This window comes from Monodelphis domestica, chromosome 2 (assembly GCF_027887165.1).
Source record: "Monodelphis domestica isolate mMonDom1 chromosome 2, mMonDom1.pri, whole genome shotgun sequence".
Lineage (NCBI taxonomy): Eukaryota > Metazoa > Chordata > Mammalia > Didelphimorphia > Didelphidae > Monodelphis > Monodelphis domestica.
In genome coordinates, this window is record NC_077228.1 from 12,287,853 (window position 1) to 12,308,136 (window position 20,284).

At 40.9% G+C, this 20,284-nt stretch overlaps 1 protein-coding gene across 6 annotated transcripts in view; it reads right to left on the reverse strand.

Annotated features, from left to right (window-relative positions):
* RAVER2 (ribonucleoprotein, PTB binding 2) overlaps positions 1-20,284 on the reverse strand; it is an 87,362-nt gene that overhangs the window by 31,888 nt on the left and 35,190 nt on the right. For all 6 annotated transcript variants that reach the window (XM_056815020.1, XM_056815021.1, XM_007480463.2 and 3 more), the window contains exon 2: positions 14,335-14,401. In XM_056815020.1, coding sequence (XP_056670998.1) covers positions 14,335-14,401 — 67 coding nt within the window. The remainder of the gene's footprint in view (positions 1-14,334; positions 14,402-20,284) is intronic.

Sequence of the window (20,284 nt, forward strand, 5' to 3'; positions counted from 1 at the left end):
TGGATGACTGGCCTCAAAAAGTGGTCATTAATGGCACGCAATGGCACCTCGGCAAGAAGTCTCCAGGGGAGTGTCCCACGCATCTATGCTTGGTCCTGCGTGGTCTCATCTTTTTATCCCACTTCTGACTTAATATGTGTGTGACTTGAACAGCCACCAAAACAAGGCTTTGAACTTCTATTGTGATTTCGTGTGTCGGTCATGGCTGTCTCTTTATCGCCCCATTTGGGATTTTCTTGGCAAAGATACTGGAGTGCGTTGCCATTTTATTCTTCAGCTCATTTTACAGATGAAGAAACTGAGACAAACTGGGTCAGGTGACTCCCCCAAAGTCACACAGCTAGTATGTGTCTGGGGCCAGATTTGAATTCTTCTCTTCCTGACTCCAGCCTGGTACTTTTATCTGCTGTGCCACCCAGCTGTCCCCCAGAATTTGAGCTTGGAAGCCTCTGAAGTCCCTTTTGGCTCTCGATCTGTGGTGAATGACTTGGCTGCTGATGCTCATTGAATCTACAGGGGGCCCAAAGCCAACAGTGTGGCTACCATCTAGGAGGACGGAGTTAGGATCCAGAACCATCCTGGCAGCCTAAAGCATTGGGCTTCCTGGAAGGGAATAAAGAGCCTTACATTTGGGTTGGGAAAAACCATTGCCTTGAGAGTAAGTTGAAGGAGACTTGGTAGGACAACAGTTTACCTAAAAGAGACCCACAGTGTTGAGGGAACTGCCAATGTAAGAAAAGCTGACTGATGTGGCAGCCAACAATCTTGCTGCCATCTTGGGCTACATCGGGAGAGGCACAACTTCCAGGAATAAGGAGGTGATGGCTCCACTTCCCTGCTCAGGGGGCTGTATTTCTAGGCACCACAGATTAAGTCATACAATATGGAGACGCTAGAGAGAATCCAGACAATAGCAAGCAGGATGGCAAAGGGCCCTGAGTTCATGCCATGTGAGAATCGGTTCACAGAACCAGGGCAGGGTGGCCTGGAAAAGAGAAGACTCATCACTGTCTTCAACCATTTGTAGGGCTCGTTTGTTGGTCCTAGGAGAGCTAAGCTGGGAGGGCTGGGTGGAAGAAGCCTGCTCTTCTGGCCTTCTTCCTGGTAACTGTCATAATGCTGGAGCCAAAGGGGTTTGGCAGAGGTCATCTAGTCCTTGGCTTTAATTTTCAGATGAGAATATTGATGCCCAGAGAAGGTACTTGTCCAAGTCTCCTGGGTAATAAATGTCACAGGATCAAGAAAGCAGAACCAGGAGCACTGGGGAAAAGTTGCTGTAAGGCAGCAGCCAGGAAGCGCAGTTGACAGAACCAGGCCTGGAGTCAAGAGGGTTCAAAGCTGGCCTCGGACACTTCCTAGCTGTGCAATCCTGGATGAGTCACTTACCCCTAATTGTCTAGCCCCTGCTGCTCTTCTCTCTTCGAACTGATATAAGACAGAAGGTAAGGATTTTTTAAAAAGAAGTTTTCATTAAATAAACTCAAGTTAGATGTTAAGAAAATGTTTCTAACAGTTAAAGGCAGGGATATGCTGGTGTATATTTAACAATTGGCTCTCTGGGAAAAGGCTGATCTGAACTGTTAATCCTTTCTTAAGTCTAGACAATCAACAAAGCAATAAAGCACACCCAGATTTTAAGTATTGGCCTGTTTCTAAAGTATAAATGCATACACTGAACATCTAGCAAATGGACTGGAAAGGTTTGGGCTTCCCCCAGCACACTGCTGGTTATTGGAGTCCAAAAAAAAAAAAGAGGTATTGGGTCCTCCCTCATTGCATGTCTTCCATCAGAGGTGGGACAACTACTAGCTAGGTATATTATATTGTGGATTTCCTTCAGGTACGGCTTAGAGTAAATGGCTACTAATGGCCCTTCCAACTCTAAAATTCTACAATCCTATAACCATTAATTCTATGATCCTTTTTAGAACCCACGCAATCTAAAAATAATTATTAGTTATTTTAACATTATTAAAAATTTTTTTTTTAATTTTGAGTCCCAAATGCTCTCCCTCTCTCCACTTCCTCCCCAACTCTTTGGGAAGGCAAGCAATATAAAATTACACACACGTGAAATCATGCAAAATATATTTCCATATTAGCCAATGGAAAACCCCCACACCAATGACATCATTTAGTTGTTGAAGTAGACCATAGTCAGAATATGAAAAATTACAGATGTTAGGAAAGCACTTCTGAGCAACAGGCTAAAAAATTGTTGAGTTGTTGCTTCATGGGAATCTGTTTCTGGGTCAATTCTATGAAATTATTCCTGGTTCATTCTTTAATGTATTTGTTTATCCATCATATATGTCAATATAATATAAATGAACTAAAGACAAGCTGTTTCAGGTATTATTTTCCCATTTCCCATACATTTGAAATGTCTAAACTTTTTAAAAAACAATGATCATCGCAGCACTAGAGGTGAAACAGTCAATGTATGAGAGGAGCTGAGGGAACCAGAAGAGCCCACCATTTTGTAAATAAAGCATCTTCCTGTTTGCCAATTTCCTTGTGAAAGTTTCAGTAAATACACAAAAATCTTATACTTCTCTACTGGAATTCTATTATAATTGTAACTTTCACACAATTTTTGTCACGGTTTGGGCTGCCATCAGATGGGCACATTTGATATCCAGCCAATCTCACGTTTGTTTTCTTGATCTTTCCAATTTCAATAGAATCCTTTCCTGAAATTCAACTTCAGGAAGCTCTGGTTGCAAGATTACAATTTAAAATAGTAAATATCTTTTACCAGTTCGCCTCTGAGTCATTTGTTTTTCTAATCCCAGAGCATAGCTAGTGAGAAGGAAAAAAGAAAAGCGATTCAAACGTAGAAACACACGCATGTAAAAGCTTTGATCACTTGGGACCATAACTTTTTGTAAGTTTTATGAATGATGAATGCATACGTCAAACAATGCTCCCCACTCTCTAGCACAGTCCCTGGCACATAGTGGGCCCCTGATAATTACTTGGGTAAGAAATACTTGCTAGAACTCTGAACTGATCCAACCATTTTGGAGAGCAATTTGGAATGATGTCCAGAGAACTATCAAACTATGTAGACCCTAAAGACCAGCAATACCACTATTGGGTTTATTTCCCAAGCTGATCAGGGATAAAGGAAAAGAGTCTATCTATGTGTGCCAAAATATTTCCAGCAGCGCTTTTTGTGGTGGCAAAGAACTGGAAACTGAAGGCAGGCTCATCAATTGGAGAATGGCTGAACAATGGCTGGGGGTCAAGGATGAAAAAATAAAATCAAAATGGCTCCTGACCTCAGTGAATTGACATTCTTTGGAGAAGAGAACATAACCGAAAGGGGAAGATGGCAGCTGCTGGTGAGGGGGAATGTAGGGGGACCATTAAGGATCCTGCAGAAGGTGGCACTTGAGTCTGGAAGGTAACTAGGGAGAAGGAGTAAGAGGTCCTGAGTTGAGAAAGGAGTGAATTCTAGAGCTAGGAAATGGTTTGTGAGAGTTCCAGGATAATGGCTGACAGTCCAGAGGGGATGGAACAGATTAAATCTGGAAAGGCAAAGGGGAGCCAGATAATGAATGGGCCTTAAATATTTTTTTTCCATCCATCTCCTTTCTATTTCCTCTGCCAAAAACCTCGAAGAGGTCTCTCATACCACCTACCTGGTTTTTGCAGTAACATTTTTAAAAACTAATTAAGTTTTTATCAATGTGTTTCTCTACACCACATAATTTCCCCGGTGTCCCTCTCAATTCACTTTCCTCTCTCAGGGAGCCATCCCGTATAACAAAAACTATTTATAAGACAAAACAAGAAAAAGAGGGAAGAAAGTCCCCTCTTTTTTTTTAAAATAACTATTAAACATACTTTAAAAGTCTGACATATGTACAAAGTACAAACATTGGAAAGGGGGGGGTTGTCTATTTATGTCTCTTCTTTTGAGTCATGCTTAGTTATTGTAATTTTTCAGCATTTACTTTGGATTTTGTTTTGTGGTTTTCTTTTTCCATTTACACTGTTGAAGTCGTTGTATGGTGTCTTCTTGGTTCTGCCTATTTCACTCTCCATTCACTCCTATAGATCTTTCCATTTTCCTTTATTCATTACATACATCATTTCTTTCAATACGTTAATGCTTCATTAATTCATATCCCACAATTTGGTTCATCATTCTCTAACTGATAGATATGTACTTGGTTTCCAATTCTTTGCTATCACAAAAAGAATAGTTATAAATATTTTCGGGTCCTTGGGACCATTCTTTTTATCGATGGCCTCCTTGGAGTATAAACCTAGCAATGGAATCTTGAATGATTGAACTTTGAATGAACTTGAATGAACACTTTAACCACGTTATTTGCATAATTAATTACAAACCGCTTTCTAAAATGGCTACACTGATTCACAGTTCCCCCAACAAGATCCTAAAGTGCCTATCTCTCCAGAACTGCTCAACATTGAGTATTCCCAAATTTCGTCTGTGAATTTACAGAGCATAAGATGAAATCTAAGCTATTTTTTATTGGATCTCTCCTATTATTAGTGACTTGGAGCATTCTTTTGAGGGATTGTTAAAACTTTGTAATTCTTTTGAAAACTGTTTGCTCATATTAGGGAATGGCTTTTGGTCTTCTGTATGCCTGTTAATTGTTTACATATCTTGGATACCTTAACTTACCAGGGAAATTTGATTCAAAGATCTTTCCCCATTATTATCCTAGGCACATTAATTTTACTTATACAGAAGCTTTTCAAGTTTATAGAAACAAAATTATCGATTTTATCTTTATCTTCTGTAATTGACTCCATCCTTGGTTTTCTTAAGAATCTATCTCTATAATGATGAAAAATATCTGTACAAAAATATTCATAGCTGCACTCTTCGTGGTGACAAAAAATTGGAAAATGGGGGGGGTACCTCAATGGGGGAATGGCTGAACAAATTGTGGTCTGTGATGGTGACAGAATACCATAGTGCTGAAAGGAATGATGAACTGGAAGATTTCTTTGTGAACTGGAAGAACCTCAAAGAATTGATGCAGAGTGAAATGAGCAGAACCAAGAGAACATTATATCCAGAAAGTGAAACATTGTGGAACTTTATAATGTAATGGACTTTAATACTCATAGCAATGCAATAATCCAGGACACTCCTGAAGGACTTATGAGAAAGAATGCTATCCACATTGAGAGAAAGAACTAGGGGAGTAGAAATACAAAAGAAAAACAAATGACTTGTCACTTATCACTTGTATATATGGATATACGATTTGGGGTTTTGGCTTCAAAAGATTGTTCTATAGCAAAAATGAATAATATGAAAATAGGTATCAAGTGATAAAATTTGTACAACCCAGTGGAATTGTCAGCTGTGGACTAGGAGAGGGAAGAGGGGAGGAAAAGAAAATGAATCATATAAACATGGAAAAATATTTTAAAATAAATAAATGAATTTTTAAGAGTCTATCTCTACTCATAGCTGTAAGAGAGATATGATTTTCTTCTATTCTAATTTTTAATATGATTTTAAAGAAGCCATTTACTGTTTTATGGAACATGGCATAAGGTGTTGCCTTAATCCTTATTTCTGCCAGACTACTTTCCAGACTTCTCAGTCTTTTTTTTTTCAACTAGAAAGTTCTTTCCTAAATAATTTATGTTGTTCAGTTCATTATGTTCCATCTTTTCTGATTCTCTCTTATCTATTCTGTTTCATTGATCTCCCTATTTTTAAACCAAAGCCTGATGGTTTTGATAAACACTGCTTAATAATATATTTTGAAGTCTGAGAGTATATTATTTCTCCGCCCTCTATCTACCTCTAGAAATATTATTCTGTCTATATTCATTATTTCCCTTGATACTCTGGATATTTTATTTTTCCAAATAAATCTTATTTTTTATAGTTCTGTAAAGTATCCATTTGATAACATGATTGGCACAGCATTAAAACTGCAAATTAACTTTGATACTTTGGTCATTTTTATTATATTGGCACAGCCCGGCCATGAGCATTGAATATTCCTCTGGCCATTTAAGTTCTTTGCTATTTCTTTAAGTAGAATTTTGTGTGCCTTTTTTTGTTTGGTTGATCCCCAGATGCTTTACGTAATTTGTAGATATTTGGAATGGGGTTTCCCTTTCTATCTCTCCTGACTAGGACATAACAGACAATGAACAGCTGCTCAACTCTCCAGCTCAGCTGGAATGGAAGAGAGAACCAAAGTGATTCAAAAATACTTATTAGTTCAAAAACCGCCCCCACCACCAATTATAGCTAAATCCTCAGCTCCTCCTCACAGAGTGTAGGGAGCAATATCCTGTTTTTCAAATTCAGAGCTCTGTCAGATATAGAGGTCAGTAGCTTTTATTCTCTTCCTTTTTCCGAGGGACAAGTAAGCTTTGGTTCAAAAGGATTCTGTCCTTTTCCTAAGAGAAAGTCATCTCCTACTCAATGTAATCTATCTGACTGATCGGGGCCCACTGCCTGCCCAAGCTGGTGATTCCATCAGCTCAAAGGTAACTAATTGTCAGGCTTTAATTACAGGACTCACAGGAAAGGCTAAGCAGGCAGGTGTCTTACATTCTCATACTCATGATCCTCTGAAAGCTCCTTATTATCTTCCAGGCACAGTTCAAACTTCTTAGCTCTCTATAATCTGACATCATCCTGCCTTTGCAGCCAAATTACAGGATCTTAGGAGAAGAGCTGGGAGAGACCTCAGAGGCCATTGAGCAGAATCCTCTAACTGTGTAGATGAAGCAAGGCACTGACAGATCAAGTGACTTGCCTAGGTTCACCTAGCTAATACCTAAATCAGGATTTGAACTCAGGTCTTCCAGAAAGCCAATCTAGTGCTCTATCTGCCACACTACCTAGTTACCTCTCTATTCTGCCTGGAGCATAGAGGAAAGTAAGTGGAGATTGTACAGCACTCTAGAAGTAAGTCTGAAGGGTTTGTTTTGGATCCTAGAGGAAATGGGGAATTACTGAATATTTCTGAGTAACATGGATGAAGTTGTGATTAAATAATATTAATTTGACAGCTATGTGGAAGACAGATGAGAGAGGAAGAGAGAGACAAAAGAGGGAAAACAATAAGGAGGCTATTAGTCCAACAGCCATCAAAGGATACAAGATTAACCCATAAAAATCAGTTTTAATGAAAATGTTTTAAAAACCACATAACAAAATCCACTAAGTGTTTGAGAATTAATACCTAGAAATGCACCATAACTGTATTAGACAGCTTTAAAACTATAATGACTGAAATGAAGGAAGACCTAAAACAATTGGAGAGATAATCAATGATCATGGATAGGCTGGATTAACATTGTAAAAACAGCAATCGCCTCCAAATTAATTTACACATTTAATAAAATACCAATCCAAATAAAAGGGGTTCTTTAAAGAACTGACTACGGTCATACTGACATTTTAAAAATAAAACAGAAAACATTATCAAGAGCATTCTGGGAAACGAGCAAGCTATCAACAGGGTAATTCACTCCTGACTTTAAAGCAGTTGTTACCCATGCCGTCCAAAACCGGGCAAAAACCAGATCAATGGAATAGTAGATGTATAAATATACTTATATTATTCAACCAAACATATGCAAAAAATTGGTGTCCGATCAATCAAAAGAAAACAAAACACAGAAAGGTTTTCTCTAATAAAATAATGTAATTGAGAAAATTGGCAATTTAATAGGAACCAGGTTTGGTGCTTCAGTACATCCACTGGATGACAGACAAATGTAAAAAGTAACTAGAAAAAATTAAAATGATGGACAAAAGAAATGAAGTACTTTGTTAAATTATGGAAGAAAGTTATTTTTCATCTATTTGAAAAAGAGGATTATTATGGACAAGATAAATGTGCTTGACAATATTAATTGTTTTCATTTCTAGATAAGAGGGAAGGTAGGTGGCTCAGTGGATTGAGAACTAGGTCTAGAGATGGCAGGTCCTGGGTTCAAATCTGAACTCAGACACTTCTTAGCTGTGTGACTCTGAGAAAGTCACTTGGCCCCATTGTCTAGCCCTCAGTATTCTTCTGTCTTGGAACCAACACATAGTATTGATTCTAAAGCAGAAGGTCAGTTTTAAATAAATAAATAAATAAATAAATAAATAAATAAAATAAGAATTTCTAGATAGCAAAACCAACAAAATTGAATGAAAAATATCATTCTATAAATATGACAGTTAAGAAACTGAAATCTAAAACATATAAGAAATTGCTTTAAAATGTACTAATACGGGACCCATAATGGAACACTGGTTAAAGATTTTGAACTATTTTCAAAAGAGAAGACAAAAACAATAACTACTCAAAAAATGTTCATTCTCCCAAACAATAAAATGTATGTACAATACAACAACTCACACCAGTCACAATGGGAAAAATAATTCTAAGCAACAGAATCCAACACCGGCTGGGTTTTAGAAAAGCACCACCGGCTGGTGGTGGAATGAATGAATGAATGAATGAATGAATGAATGAATGAATGACAAAATAATTTAAGCACTTCCCATGGGCCAAGCACTACATTACGTGTTAGGGATATATATGCAAACAGCAAGTCAGAACCTGCTCTTTCCAGAAGCTTACCTCCTAAGGGGAAGATGCCACACAAAGGAGAGGAGAGGTGAGGAGGAATGGTAAATGGAGTCACACCAAGCGACTGACAATTCTTTCACGTAATGTTACTTTGGTTTGATTTTTGGCATCCAAAGTAGAGATGGGAAGTGGGTTTCGAGGGAGGGCACTGAGTGGGAACTGGAGGACAGAAGCCAAAAGAGAAGGGCCAGCACAGCTGCCCAAAGGAAAGCCATCAAACTGTGACAACTGACAACTTGCAGAATGCTTTGAAGAAAAATCTGCCAGTAAACAGACAATGAAAGGGACAAAAAACCATTTGACACCACGATTCCATGAGTGTGAATATACCCTGAAAGTGTTATCAGAAACAAAACAAAAAGACCATTTGTTCAAAGATTTCCTGAAGCACCTTGTGTAAATCTGGCTCTCGTCATGGCACCATGTTGCTTCTGTATTTGTAGCTGTGGTTCTGCCTTTCATTTCTTATCACTTAAAAAAAAATCGAAGTTGCCTAGTAAGTGTCCTGCACAGTAATGGCGGCCTCTGTCCACCTCCTCTGTTTCCTCTAGGATTTTCTGTGATAGCCTCCCATTCTTAAGGCAACGTGGCTTCACATTCTCCCCTATTCTATTTTGAAATTTTGCTTTCCTAAAATCTAGGATGCATTGTGGATGGACTGTTTGACAGGCACACACACACACGCACGCGCTCACACACACACACACGCACACGCGCACACACACGCACTTCTCATCACAAGTTCTAAGATGACATCGTCATTTTCCTCGAGGATTCCTTTCACTTCTGCTTTGACAATCCCCTTGTCCTGCCTGGTTAGAGTCGCGATTGGAAGAGTCCCCTTTGTGGCTTGCTTGGCCCAATGCATAAAACAAAACGCATCAACAATTCATAAGCAGAGAGAGATCCAGCATGTAGACAGAGTTGAAGCCACCGATCACACTCAGTTATCTGCTTGAAGAATTCCCTCTTCATTTCTTCCTTCTGTGCAGACAGCCCATAATACACTGCTCACAGAAATCATCACTGTTTCGCCCTCTTCATGCTCACTCACAAGCTCTCCAACCCAAGAGGCCACTCTGGAAGGCAGATTTGCACAAAGCAGCCCCTCCGTCGCCCCCTTCACCTAATCGGTTCTGGAAGAAATTATATCTTTGCATGTTCATATTCTAGTTATTTCCCACTAAGCTTCAGTGACGTTCATGATACAGCATTACGGTCACTTGCTTTTCTGGTTGTTGTTTATCGCCTGGGTCTGACTCTCTAACCTCACTTGGGGTTTTCCTGGCAGAGATACTGGAGTGGATTTCCTTTTCCAGCTCATTTTATAGATGAGGAAACTGAGGCAGAGAAGGTTAAGTGACTGGCCCAAGATCACCCTGCTAGTAAGTATGGAGGGCCAGATTTGAATTCTGGAAGATGAGTCTTCCTAATTCCACGAGTGGAACTCTATCCATTGTGCTACCCAGCTGCCTTTGTATATTCCCTCAATAGATATCCTACCTCATTCTCCACAGAACCTATTTCAAATCTTCTCTCCCCTCCCCAAGCCAACCATGCCTAACCTCTTCCTTTTCTTTCTGAGCTGAGTTCTTTGCCTCATACTTGCCTGAGAAAATGAGGCCATTTCAACTCAATGAGACTCCTTGCCCTCCCTCTCTCTTCATCTCCCTCCATTCTCTTCTTTTTCTCTAGTCTCTGGTGAGTGTCCTTCTCGTCAAGGCCAGCATTTCTACATGTATGTCCTCCTGAGCTCTCCTCCCACTTTCTTTTCTGGGAGTCTAGCCCTGGTGCTTCTCGCCTGTGAGAGCAAATAGAAATATATTCTTTTCCAACTGTCCTCTCCGTTCCCTCCAGCCCACCTCTCCCCTCCTCTCTGCTCAGCACATGCGGCTTCCCATGTTCCTTTGGTTTGTCTTTGCCTTGGCTGTCCCACTTGCCCAGAAAGCTGACCCTCCGCACCTCTAGTTCTTGGAATCCCTCCTTTCAAGATGTAGATCAACATGACCTTCCGTCCTCTCCCCAAGGATTTATTTACAAGGGAAAAGAAAATGTAGACATTCAAAAAGAGCAGACCAGGAAAAGGAAATATGAAATGCACACGTATGGTCATATTACACACATGTACCGATGACACGTGTACCTGGCTTTCATATGTAATCGATGTGTACATGTATTTTATGCATTTCCAATGTCCTTTCCGGATAGGCTATTTTGACAGAAGAGACAAAGACAAATAGAGAGAAAGAAAGAGAGACCGACCCAAAGAGATGGCACTAAACTTCTGTTCTGAGCTAGTTTTCCATTGTGGTCCTCTCTTCTCCTGGGGCACCTGCTCCGTCTCAAGTCCCAAATGAAAGTGGCTTCTTTTGCATCAGAACATCGCCCAGAATCGATGGCAATCTGGATATCTGCGGGTGCTAAATCAAGCTCATTGGCCCATTCTACAAGCTTGTAAGTAAATTAAGTGGAGCTTGGGGGCTTCACCTACATGTGATATAGATTGTTAGCTGGCCAGCTAGCACAAAATGATTGGATGATATATGGATATCGGCTAGTAGAGGGGTGGGGGCTGCCATGATGTCTCCTACACTCCGATACTGGAAGTCTGCTGGTAATGTGTTTCCCTCTAGAAGTTGGAAATAAAAGCCATTTTCCCTGGTTGCTCCAAAGGGCAGAGCAACAGTTAGATGACTCTCAGTCTGCTTGGCTTCCTCTGGCTGGTTACACAAAAGACAATGATGAATAGTGAGCAGCCAGTGTATCAGAGCACGGGCAAAGCAAAAATATATGAGGGCAGACCTCAGGACAGCCAAGAGTAAATAAACTCTGCAATGAGATAAAATCTCAGCTCAACCAGGGAGAGAACAATCTCACCAGGAAAGTCCGCCCTAAGGATTCTCTCGCTTTGTAGGTCCTGGAAATCAAGGGACACTTTGGGGAGGGGAGTACATTCTCCACGTCTATAGCTCCAGAGGTTCCCATCAGACACTGAATAGTTTAAGCTTCTGGCTCTCTCCCATCTCTCTGGAACTTTACTTCTCTCTTTCCTTTCTGAAGAGACACAATGTCACAGGCTTGAGGTTTCTCAGCCAATCAAGAGTCACTGCTCTCTGTACATAGGAAGCAAAAGCATCCCAGGGTTGATGTTCGGGGAACCACCACCTCCACCTTTCAAGAAATGCCTCAGACAGAAAGTCTTCCCTGATTACCCCCAACTGCTAGTACCTTCCCTACCTCAACCACCTGGAATTTTTTTAAACCCTGTCTTAGAGCCAATACTGCTTCCAATATTGGTTCCAAGATACAAGAGCATTAAGGCTAGGCAATTGCTGGTTAAGTGACTCACTCAGGGTCATTCAGCTAGGAAGTGTCATGCCCCCAAATCCAAATGCGGATCTCTGTCACCTTAGCCAGCTGTCTATTTCCTGTATTCTCCTTCCTTGCCAATTGTTCCTCTTTTGGACAGAAGCAGTGATACCTGGGCCACGGAAGGCTTTGGTTTGCTTCCAATTGTAAAAGATAATCTAATTAAGCAACTTTGGTTTATCGTCACATAACTGTATATTCTCTGCATGTAATCCTGTTAGAGGAGCCGTATTTTAGTGACAACTTATAAAGAATGATTCCAATTACGATCTGATTGAATAATTGTGCATGAAAATCAGTCCTCAGTAATCGTATTGTTGTTAAATAACAACGAAAGCCTCTGAAATGCCCTGGCAAGACATCCTTGTTAAGGAGAGTCTTCGGTGTCTTGGAATGTGTCCAAATGCTCTGAAGACGGGAACTTTATAGCATTTCAGGTGGCTTTGAAGCTATAGAAAGGACCTTGGCTCTTTGCCAGATATGGAACGGAGATGACACCATTGGCCCCCAAATAACCAAACTTCACTTTCCTAAAGAAGGAAGCCTTTTAGAAGAAAATGAAAACTCTGGCTGTTCCCCCACCCCCCGCCAGAAGAAATATTCAGCTGACTTCCCTTTCTGGGGGGAGTTTGTGTAATCTGACTCTTTGGATTAGATGACACAGACTCGTCTCTCTTCATGTTTGTGTCTTTGGCCAGCTGACATGGGGCTGGCCACTGACTTTTCATAATTTACAGCTTTCTACAATAAATGTCGGGACGGCTCAGATAATTGCTTCCCAGGATTCTGTTTTCATTTAACACTAGGATGTCACATTCCCAAGAGATGCTGCCCACACTCCTTCTAGCCAGTTGGTCTGTCTTCCCATGAATCACCCAGAACAGCTTCCATCGCATCAGACAAGATGTAGGAAATTCTCAGGCGAGTCCCACAGACAAGCAGAGAGCAACGGAATCAGAGAATGAGAAGAGCTGAAAGGGACTAGATCAGAAAGAGTGCTAGCCTGAGGAATCAAGAGACCAAGGGTCCAGCTGGCTTTGCTGGGTCCTGGTTTGCTTTCTTTTGAAATGGCAGCCAGGTCTTCTTTTGTTCTAAATGGAGCAGGAAGACTCCAGTGAGAGAAGTCAGGGGAAAGCCTGTCAAAAAGAATCAAGTACAAATATGGAGAATTATCCCTGCGCAGCAAGCGACTAAAAGAGGAGGAGAGCCTCCAAGAACAAAGGATCCAGGAGGAACATAGATGAGAACTTAACATTTGGTGTGTCTGCTTGAGGAAAAGCTTAGAGAGGAGGAAGAAGGCACTGGCTGACTGATACGCTGTCTTCCCTATCAGAAACAGGAGCTCTTGAGATCTAGAGCTTAAAAAAAAAAAAAGGCTTTCACCATCTCATGATGCTCTCATCATCTTTTAATTGTATAGAAGAATTTACACTATACGACTGGGTTGATCCACAGGACCACAGCCCTAAAATGGGGGAAGTGAGGTAGCACAGTGGAGTCAGGAAGCCCTGAGTTCAAATCTAGCCCCAGACACTTAACAGCCCTAGATCCTGGACAATTTACTTAACCTCTGCCTGCCTCAGTTTCCTCATCTATAAATGGGAGTAATAACAGCACCTACTTCCCAGGGATATCGTGATCATATAAGATGATGTTCGTAAAGTGTTCAACACAGTTCCTAGCACACAGGAGGTGATATTGAATTGCTTATTATCGTTATTATTCTGGCTCAGAGATCACCTAGCCTAACCTTTTGACAAATGAGGAAACAGAGACCCAGGGAGATGAAATAACTTCTCCGAGTTCCACAAGTAATAAGTGTTTGAGGCAGAATCCCAATCCAGAGCCCTTTTCTTTCCACTGAACATCCAATGCAGGATATTTTGATGCTACAAATAACACAGGAAGCTACAATAGATAGAGCATTCTCCTGGAGTCAGGAAGACCAGAGTTCAAATCCAGCTTCAGACATTCAGGGTTTGACCATAGGCAAGTTATTTAACCACTTCCTGCCTCAACTTTCTCATCTGTAAAATGGCAATAATAATAGCATCTGCCTCCCAGGGTTGTTGTGAGGCTCAGATGAGATTATACTGAAAAGGCACTCTACAAACTTTAAATGGCTGCACGAGACTCACTATTAGAACTATTAGAACTTCAGAGTTCGTGAAAGGGAACTTCGAAATCATCTAATCAAAGGCCTTGATTTACTGGTGAGGAAACTCAGTCCCAGGAGGGTTTGGCAATTTGCCCATGCCAGAAACACCACCTTGGCACAGAGGAGGCACTGAATAACTGCTTATGGGGCCAAACTAGAATGGAAAGGGAAGATGAGGGAAACAGTGCCCTTACTTACCTGTTCTTTTGTTTCTGTCCACATAACAATACTTCAGCTCATAGTCTTTCAGCAAATCATGAACTTCCTGAAAGAGACAAAAGCAGAAATTTGTTAAACAAATACAGCAAACTGAGGAGCCCAAGATCAGGACAGAGAACCCTAGGAAGCCTGCCCAACCATCACAGCCACTGCAGTGAAGGTCACCACGGGGAAGGCTCTCATCCCTAGGGGAAGTTGCCTGCTGGAGACCTTGCTCCATTATAGATGGCCAAGAACCTGAAACTCTTAACAGAGACTGATGACTTATCCCTTTCTTCATCTGACTGTGAATGAACAGGAAAGAACATGAACTCAAATCTAATAAAACTTCCATTCCACTTAATAAAAACATTATTGAAGGTTATTAAAATAACACCAGAAGCATTTCAATATGTATGTGTCCAAGTGCCGGATAATGTGTTATCCCAGCTTTGTCCTGCAAAGCGTTTCATGGGAAGAGAAAATGAAAAGGAAGAGAAGAAGAACAAGCTAAAAACTTTTTTAAGGACACAAAGTTGTGAAATTCAGCAAGAAACTGATCTGTCCTTCAGAAATGAAAATGCCTTTCCCATCAACCCACAGCGATGGGGAAGAATATCTGAGAGGATGGTCCAGAAGGCAGCCAATCCTTGAACATCTGTTGTATAATTAGAATTGTTCTCCCTGGGACTCACTCTCCCAGCATTCCATTTGTGTATCTACATTATTTACTAAGGTAGGGAGGATATAAATTTTGTGTAGCTCCTCCCTCGCTCTCTTCTCCTGGAAATGCAGGTGTGGTGGTTGGGTGAGTGCCAGGCAGGAGAATTTTTCTCACGTGGCTTTACTCAGGCTTTTACTTTTGCTCTTTTATTTCCTCTACTTCAAGTGATTATTAAGAAATTTTATAAAATATAATACTTGGAGTTATTGGATATTAATTTAACTCTTACACGGTTAATTGTCTTCTATGTGCCAAGGGCTGGGGAAGCAAACACAAAAGGTGGTCCCTGCCCTCCAGCACACTTTGGGCATCCAGTGAGTTGGCATTTGCCAAGTGCTTTGCAAACCTACAAATGTCTAAAATGAGCACGTCCGGAAGGCTGTCAGCTGATGATTTTGCATTCTGCTTTAGGGAGTCCATTGCAAGCAGTCTCTAATTGACTGTTTTCCAAATGTATTTGACAATGTGCAAGGCAGAACTAGCCACTACTAGAATGATTATCCTCCCTAAACCTGTTACTAGCTGTTCAAGGTAGAGGTTGGCCTGGGGTCCCTTTTGTCTCTGACTTTCTGGGAAATCAGTTAATATTGGGGCCACAGAACAGTCAGGATAGGCACCTTGCAAGCTTCCATGTGTTCATAGGAATTAAGAAGAGACACTTACATTCGGGGGCCAGCTCGCTGGGTGTCTCAGTGGATTGAGAGCCTAGCCTAGAGATGGAAGGTTCTGGGCTTACACCTGGGGGCCTCAGACACTTCCTAGCTGTGTGACCCTAGTGAAGTCTTTAGCCCTTTGCCTGGTCCTTATTGCTCTCCTAAGCTGGAAGCAATACACAGTAATGTTCCTACAGCAGAGATCCACCTTCCTCTCATTAAGAAAGCACAAGGCTTCCGGGAGTATCACAGGTGCACCACCTTGCCAATCTGCCCATTCAATCAGTCCACCCGGTGTCCAGACCGAAGTGGTTTTGTCTGAAAGGGATCGGATGTATCCTGGAGGATCTCATTTCCCTGGTTAACAGCTGTCAAATGCCAGGAATTAAAAGGATTCCATCCTTCACCTCATCGAGTATCTCTAAACAGATGAAGTCCAGATACTAGCAGCCTGCTTAAGTTACGGCTCACTCCTACTCACGTCGCCTGCCCAGTCTTCTCCTGTCCCCTTCCAGGACATCCTCGGCGCTTGTCCCCTCCTCCCTCGCCCCCCTGTCACTTCCCTGGACCAGACCCTCCAGGATGGCTGCAATACTTAGCGACCACCCTGCCTGCTTCCCGTCTTTCTGCCCCTCCATTCAGCCTGAGCACAGCCACCACAAGAGTTATCGTAATTGAGGCTGCAGGAAACACGACGCTGTGGAGAGCCGGTTGGATTGGGAATCTGATGAGGCGTTCTAATGATGGTTTTGCCATTCGGGTGGCCTCGTGTCCCCATCGTGGTCCTTCCTGCCTCTGGGTTCTCTCTACACCAAGGCTGCCAAACCGATTTTCCTTAACTGTAGACCATCCAGTCAACCAACTCCAGCGGCTCCCTGCTGGCTCTTAGATCTGCCATTTAACTTTGAATCCCTGCCCCAACCTCTCTTTCTGGCTGTGTGAGATGACTTCATCTCTCATCCCCTACCTTTGTGATGGCTATTTCCCCAAGCTCCACATTCATCGGCTGCTGGCCTCTGCTTCCCAGAATCTCCTTTTTCTTTTCACAAGCAGCTCCTGCGTCCCACCATGGCCAGCACCCGCCCAACCAATGACTTTGTATTTGATTGCTTCATATGCATTTGGACTTATACTGATGTGAAATCGTTATCTTCCATATATTCATATGTCCTTTTTTTCCCACCAGAAAGCACATTCATTGTAAGGAAGGATTGCTTTATACTTTGTACCTGTATCCTTAGGGCCTAGCACAGTGCCTGGAACACCGCAGAGACTTCATAAGTTCTTTCAATTGATTGAGAATTGGAACAGATTGTGGAGGTTTGGGTCCTTTCAGCTCTAAGTCTATTCAATGATCTTAACTCACATCACCTCTTTGGACCTCAGTTTCCTATCTGTAAAATGGGTGAGGTAGAACTGGCTGGCCTCTGAAGTCCCTTCCAAGCTAGATCTCTGTGGTCCAATGATGCTGTTATTAACTAATCTCAAAGGCTGCTTCCATGCAGGATAGATGTGACTCTATTCCTTCACTTACAAATCTCTGGTTCCAATATTCTAAATTAATTAATTAAATAAATTTTTTCTATTCAAAAAATAAAAAAATAAATTTAAATTTAAATTAAAAAGACAACAATCTTTGGTTCCACCAAACTGGACGGGACCTGCACCGTCTCATCACATTTCCTGATGCCTTTTCTCTGGTGGTCCTCTATGCCTGAGATCACCTTCTTTCCTAACTTGGCTTATCCCATTTCTACGTATTTTTCAAAGACCACTCTCTCCATGAAGCCTTCCTTGATGCCCAGTGGAAGAAGAGCCTCCCCTTCATGAACCTGGCCACACTTGGTTCTTGGACACTTTAAGGGACTTAATGATGTAACATTATTATTGTCATTCCCCAAGTTTGAGTCTAACCCTCTCACTAAACTGTAAACTCTAGGCCAGCTTTTCTTATTCATTTCTTATGTCATGGATCCTTTTAGCAACTTTAGCCTATGAGCTCCTGCTCAGAATACGGTTTCTAAATCCACAAAATAAAATGCAGGGGATGACAAAGAACACCAATTAGATTGAAAAACAGTTCTCAAAGTAATAATTCTTTTAAAAAATGTTCACAGTCCCCTGGCTAGGAAGCAATCCCTGCCTAGTGGGTTTGGCAGGGAAGAGGTGTCTTCTCAGAACTTTCTCTTTCCCCTCACCTTACCAAGATAGCACAGCATCCTATATGCAGTCAAAACTTAGTAAGTGCTTCTAGACTGAAGAGTTGTTACACACAGATAAGTAATGATCCCTTAGTGAAACAATAGGGCATTTGAGGATTTGGATTTGTAAACAAGTCATTAACTCATCCCTACACCTAGAATCTAGAGTACAGACTCTGAACTAACAGTGTTGTGCAAAATGCATCTTTTCAAGCAAGAGACAGAGAATATTACAAAATTTTAAATGAATTATTTTGATTACATTAAATTAAAAAGGTATTGTACAAACAAAACCAATGCAACCAAAATTAGAAGGGAAACAACAAATTGGGAAAAAAAATCTTTATAATAAAAACCTCTGACAAAGGTCTAATTTCTCAAATTTATAAGGACCTAAATCAATTGTACAAAAAAATCAAGCCATTCCTTAACTGACAAACAGGCAAGGGACATGAATAGGCAGCTCTCAAATAAAGAAATCAAAACTATTAATAAGCACATGAAAAAGTGTTCTAAATCTCTCATAATCAAGAGTAATGCAAATCAAAACAACTCACGCCAAGAAGAATGGCCAATATGAGAGCAAAAGAAAGTAATAAATGTTGTAGAAGATGTGGCAAAATTGGAACACTAATGCTGATGGAGTTGTGAATTGATCCAACCATTCTGGAAGGCAATTTGGAACTATGCTCAAAGGGTTTTAAAAGATTGTCTGCCCTTTGATCCAGCCATATCACTGCTGGGTTTGTACCCCAAAGAGGTAATAAGGAAAAATACATGCACAAAAATATTTATAGCCTCACTCTTTGTGGGTAAAAAAAAAAATCAGAAAATGAAGGGGGTGTCCATTAATTGGGGAATGGCTGAACAGATTGTGGTATCTGGTGGTGATGGAATACTATTGTGCTGGGAGGAATGATGAACTGAAAGGATTCCATGTGAAATGGAAAGACCTCCAGGAATTGATGCAGAGTGAAATGGGCAGAACCAGGAGAACAATGTACACAGAGATGGATACACTGTGGCACAATTGAATGTAACTGACTTTGCTACCTACAGCAATGCAATGATCCAAGACAATCCTTTGGGACTTATGAGAAAGAATGTATCCACATCCAAAGAAAGAATCATGGGAGCAGAAATGCAGAAGAAAAACATATGATGGATCATGTGGTTTGATGGGGATATGAATCGGGATGTTGACTTTAAAAGATTGCAAATATTAATAATATGGTAACAGGTTTTGGACAATGATGCATGTAAAAACCCAGGGGAATTGCTTGTCAGCTCCAGAAAGGGTGAGAGAGGAGGGGAGGGAAAAAATATGAATCGTGTAATCATGGAAAAATATTCTAAATTAATAATATTAAGTAAATGGATTTTTAAAAAAATTAATTTTCTTTAATTTTTCTCTCTTCATTCTTTTATCTTTCTTTTTCTTCTTCTATATTATGTTAGCAGGCAGCTCTCATCTAAGCAAGTATTAATGCAATTCCTCAGTCCATGACTGTCAACCACAAAGGACCTAAGTAGATGTCACTAAATCTGACTAATTAGGAGAGACAGTGTAGTATAATGGATAGTGCATTGAACTGGAAGTCATGGGGTTCTGAGTTCAAATCCAGCCACAGATACTGTTTAGTTGTGTGATGTTGGATAAGTCATTAAATTTTGGGGAATGAGGCAAATCACTTAACCTTTCTAATAGTCAGTTTCCTTATCTAATAACAAATAATAATAGCTAGCATTTATATAGTCCTGTACCAGGCAGTGTGTGAAGTGCTTATAACTGTTATCTCAGTTGATTCTCACCAAAGCACTAGAAGATAGACACTGTTGTTATCTCCATTTTGCAGATGAGAAAATTGAGGTAAAGTGAAATTAAGAGATTGCCCAGGGAGCAGCTGGGTGGCTCAGTGGATTGAGATACAGGCCTAGAGACAGGAGGCCCTAGGTTCATATCTGGCCTCAGACACCTCCCAGCTGTGTGACCCTGGGCAAGTCACTTGACCCCCATTGCCTAGCCCTTACTACTCTTCTGCCTTGGAGCCAATACACAGTACTGACTCCAAGACAGAAGGTAAGGGTTTAAAACGAGAGAGAGACAGAGATTGCCCAGAGTCACAGAAACCAGATCTGCATCTGAAAGCAGATTTGAACTCAGTTCTTCCTGACTCTTAAGTCTAGTGCTCTGACAAAAGTGCCATCTACCTGTCTATAAAATGGAAAGAATAATAGCATCTATTTTACTCAATGCTGTCCAGGCTAAATGACATAATACATGTAATGTACTTTACAAGTGTTAAGATGCTATATAAAGGGAGCTGTTGATATAATTAATTTTAGGAAGAAGTGCTAAATTATAGATTTAA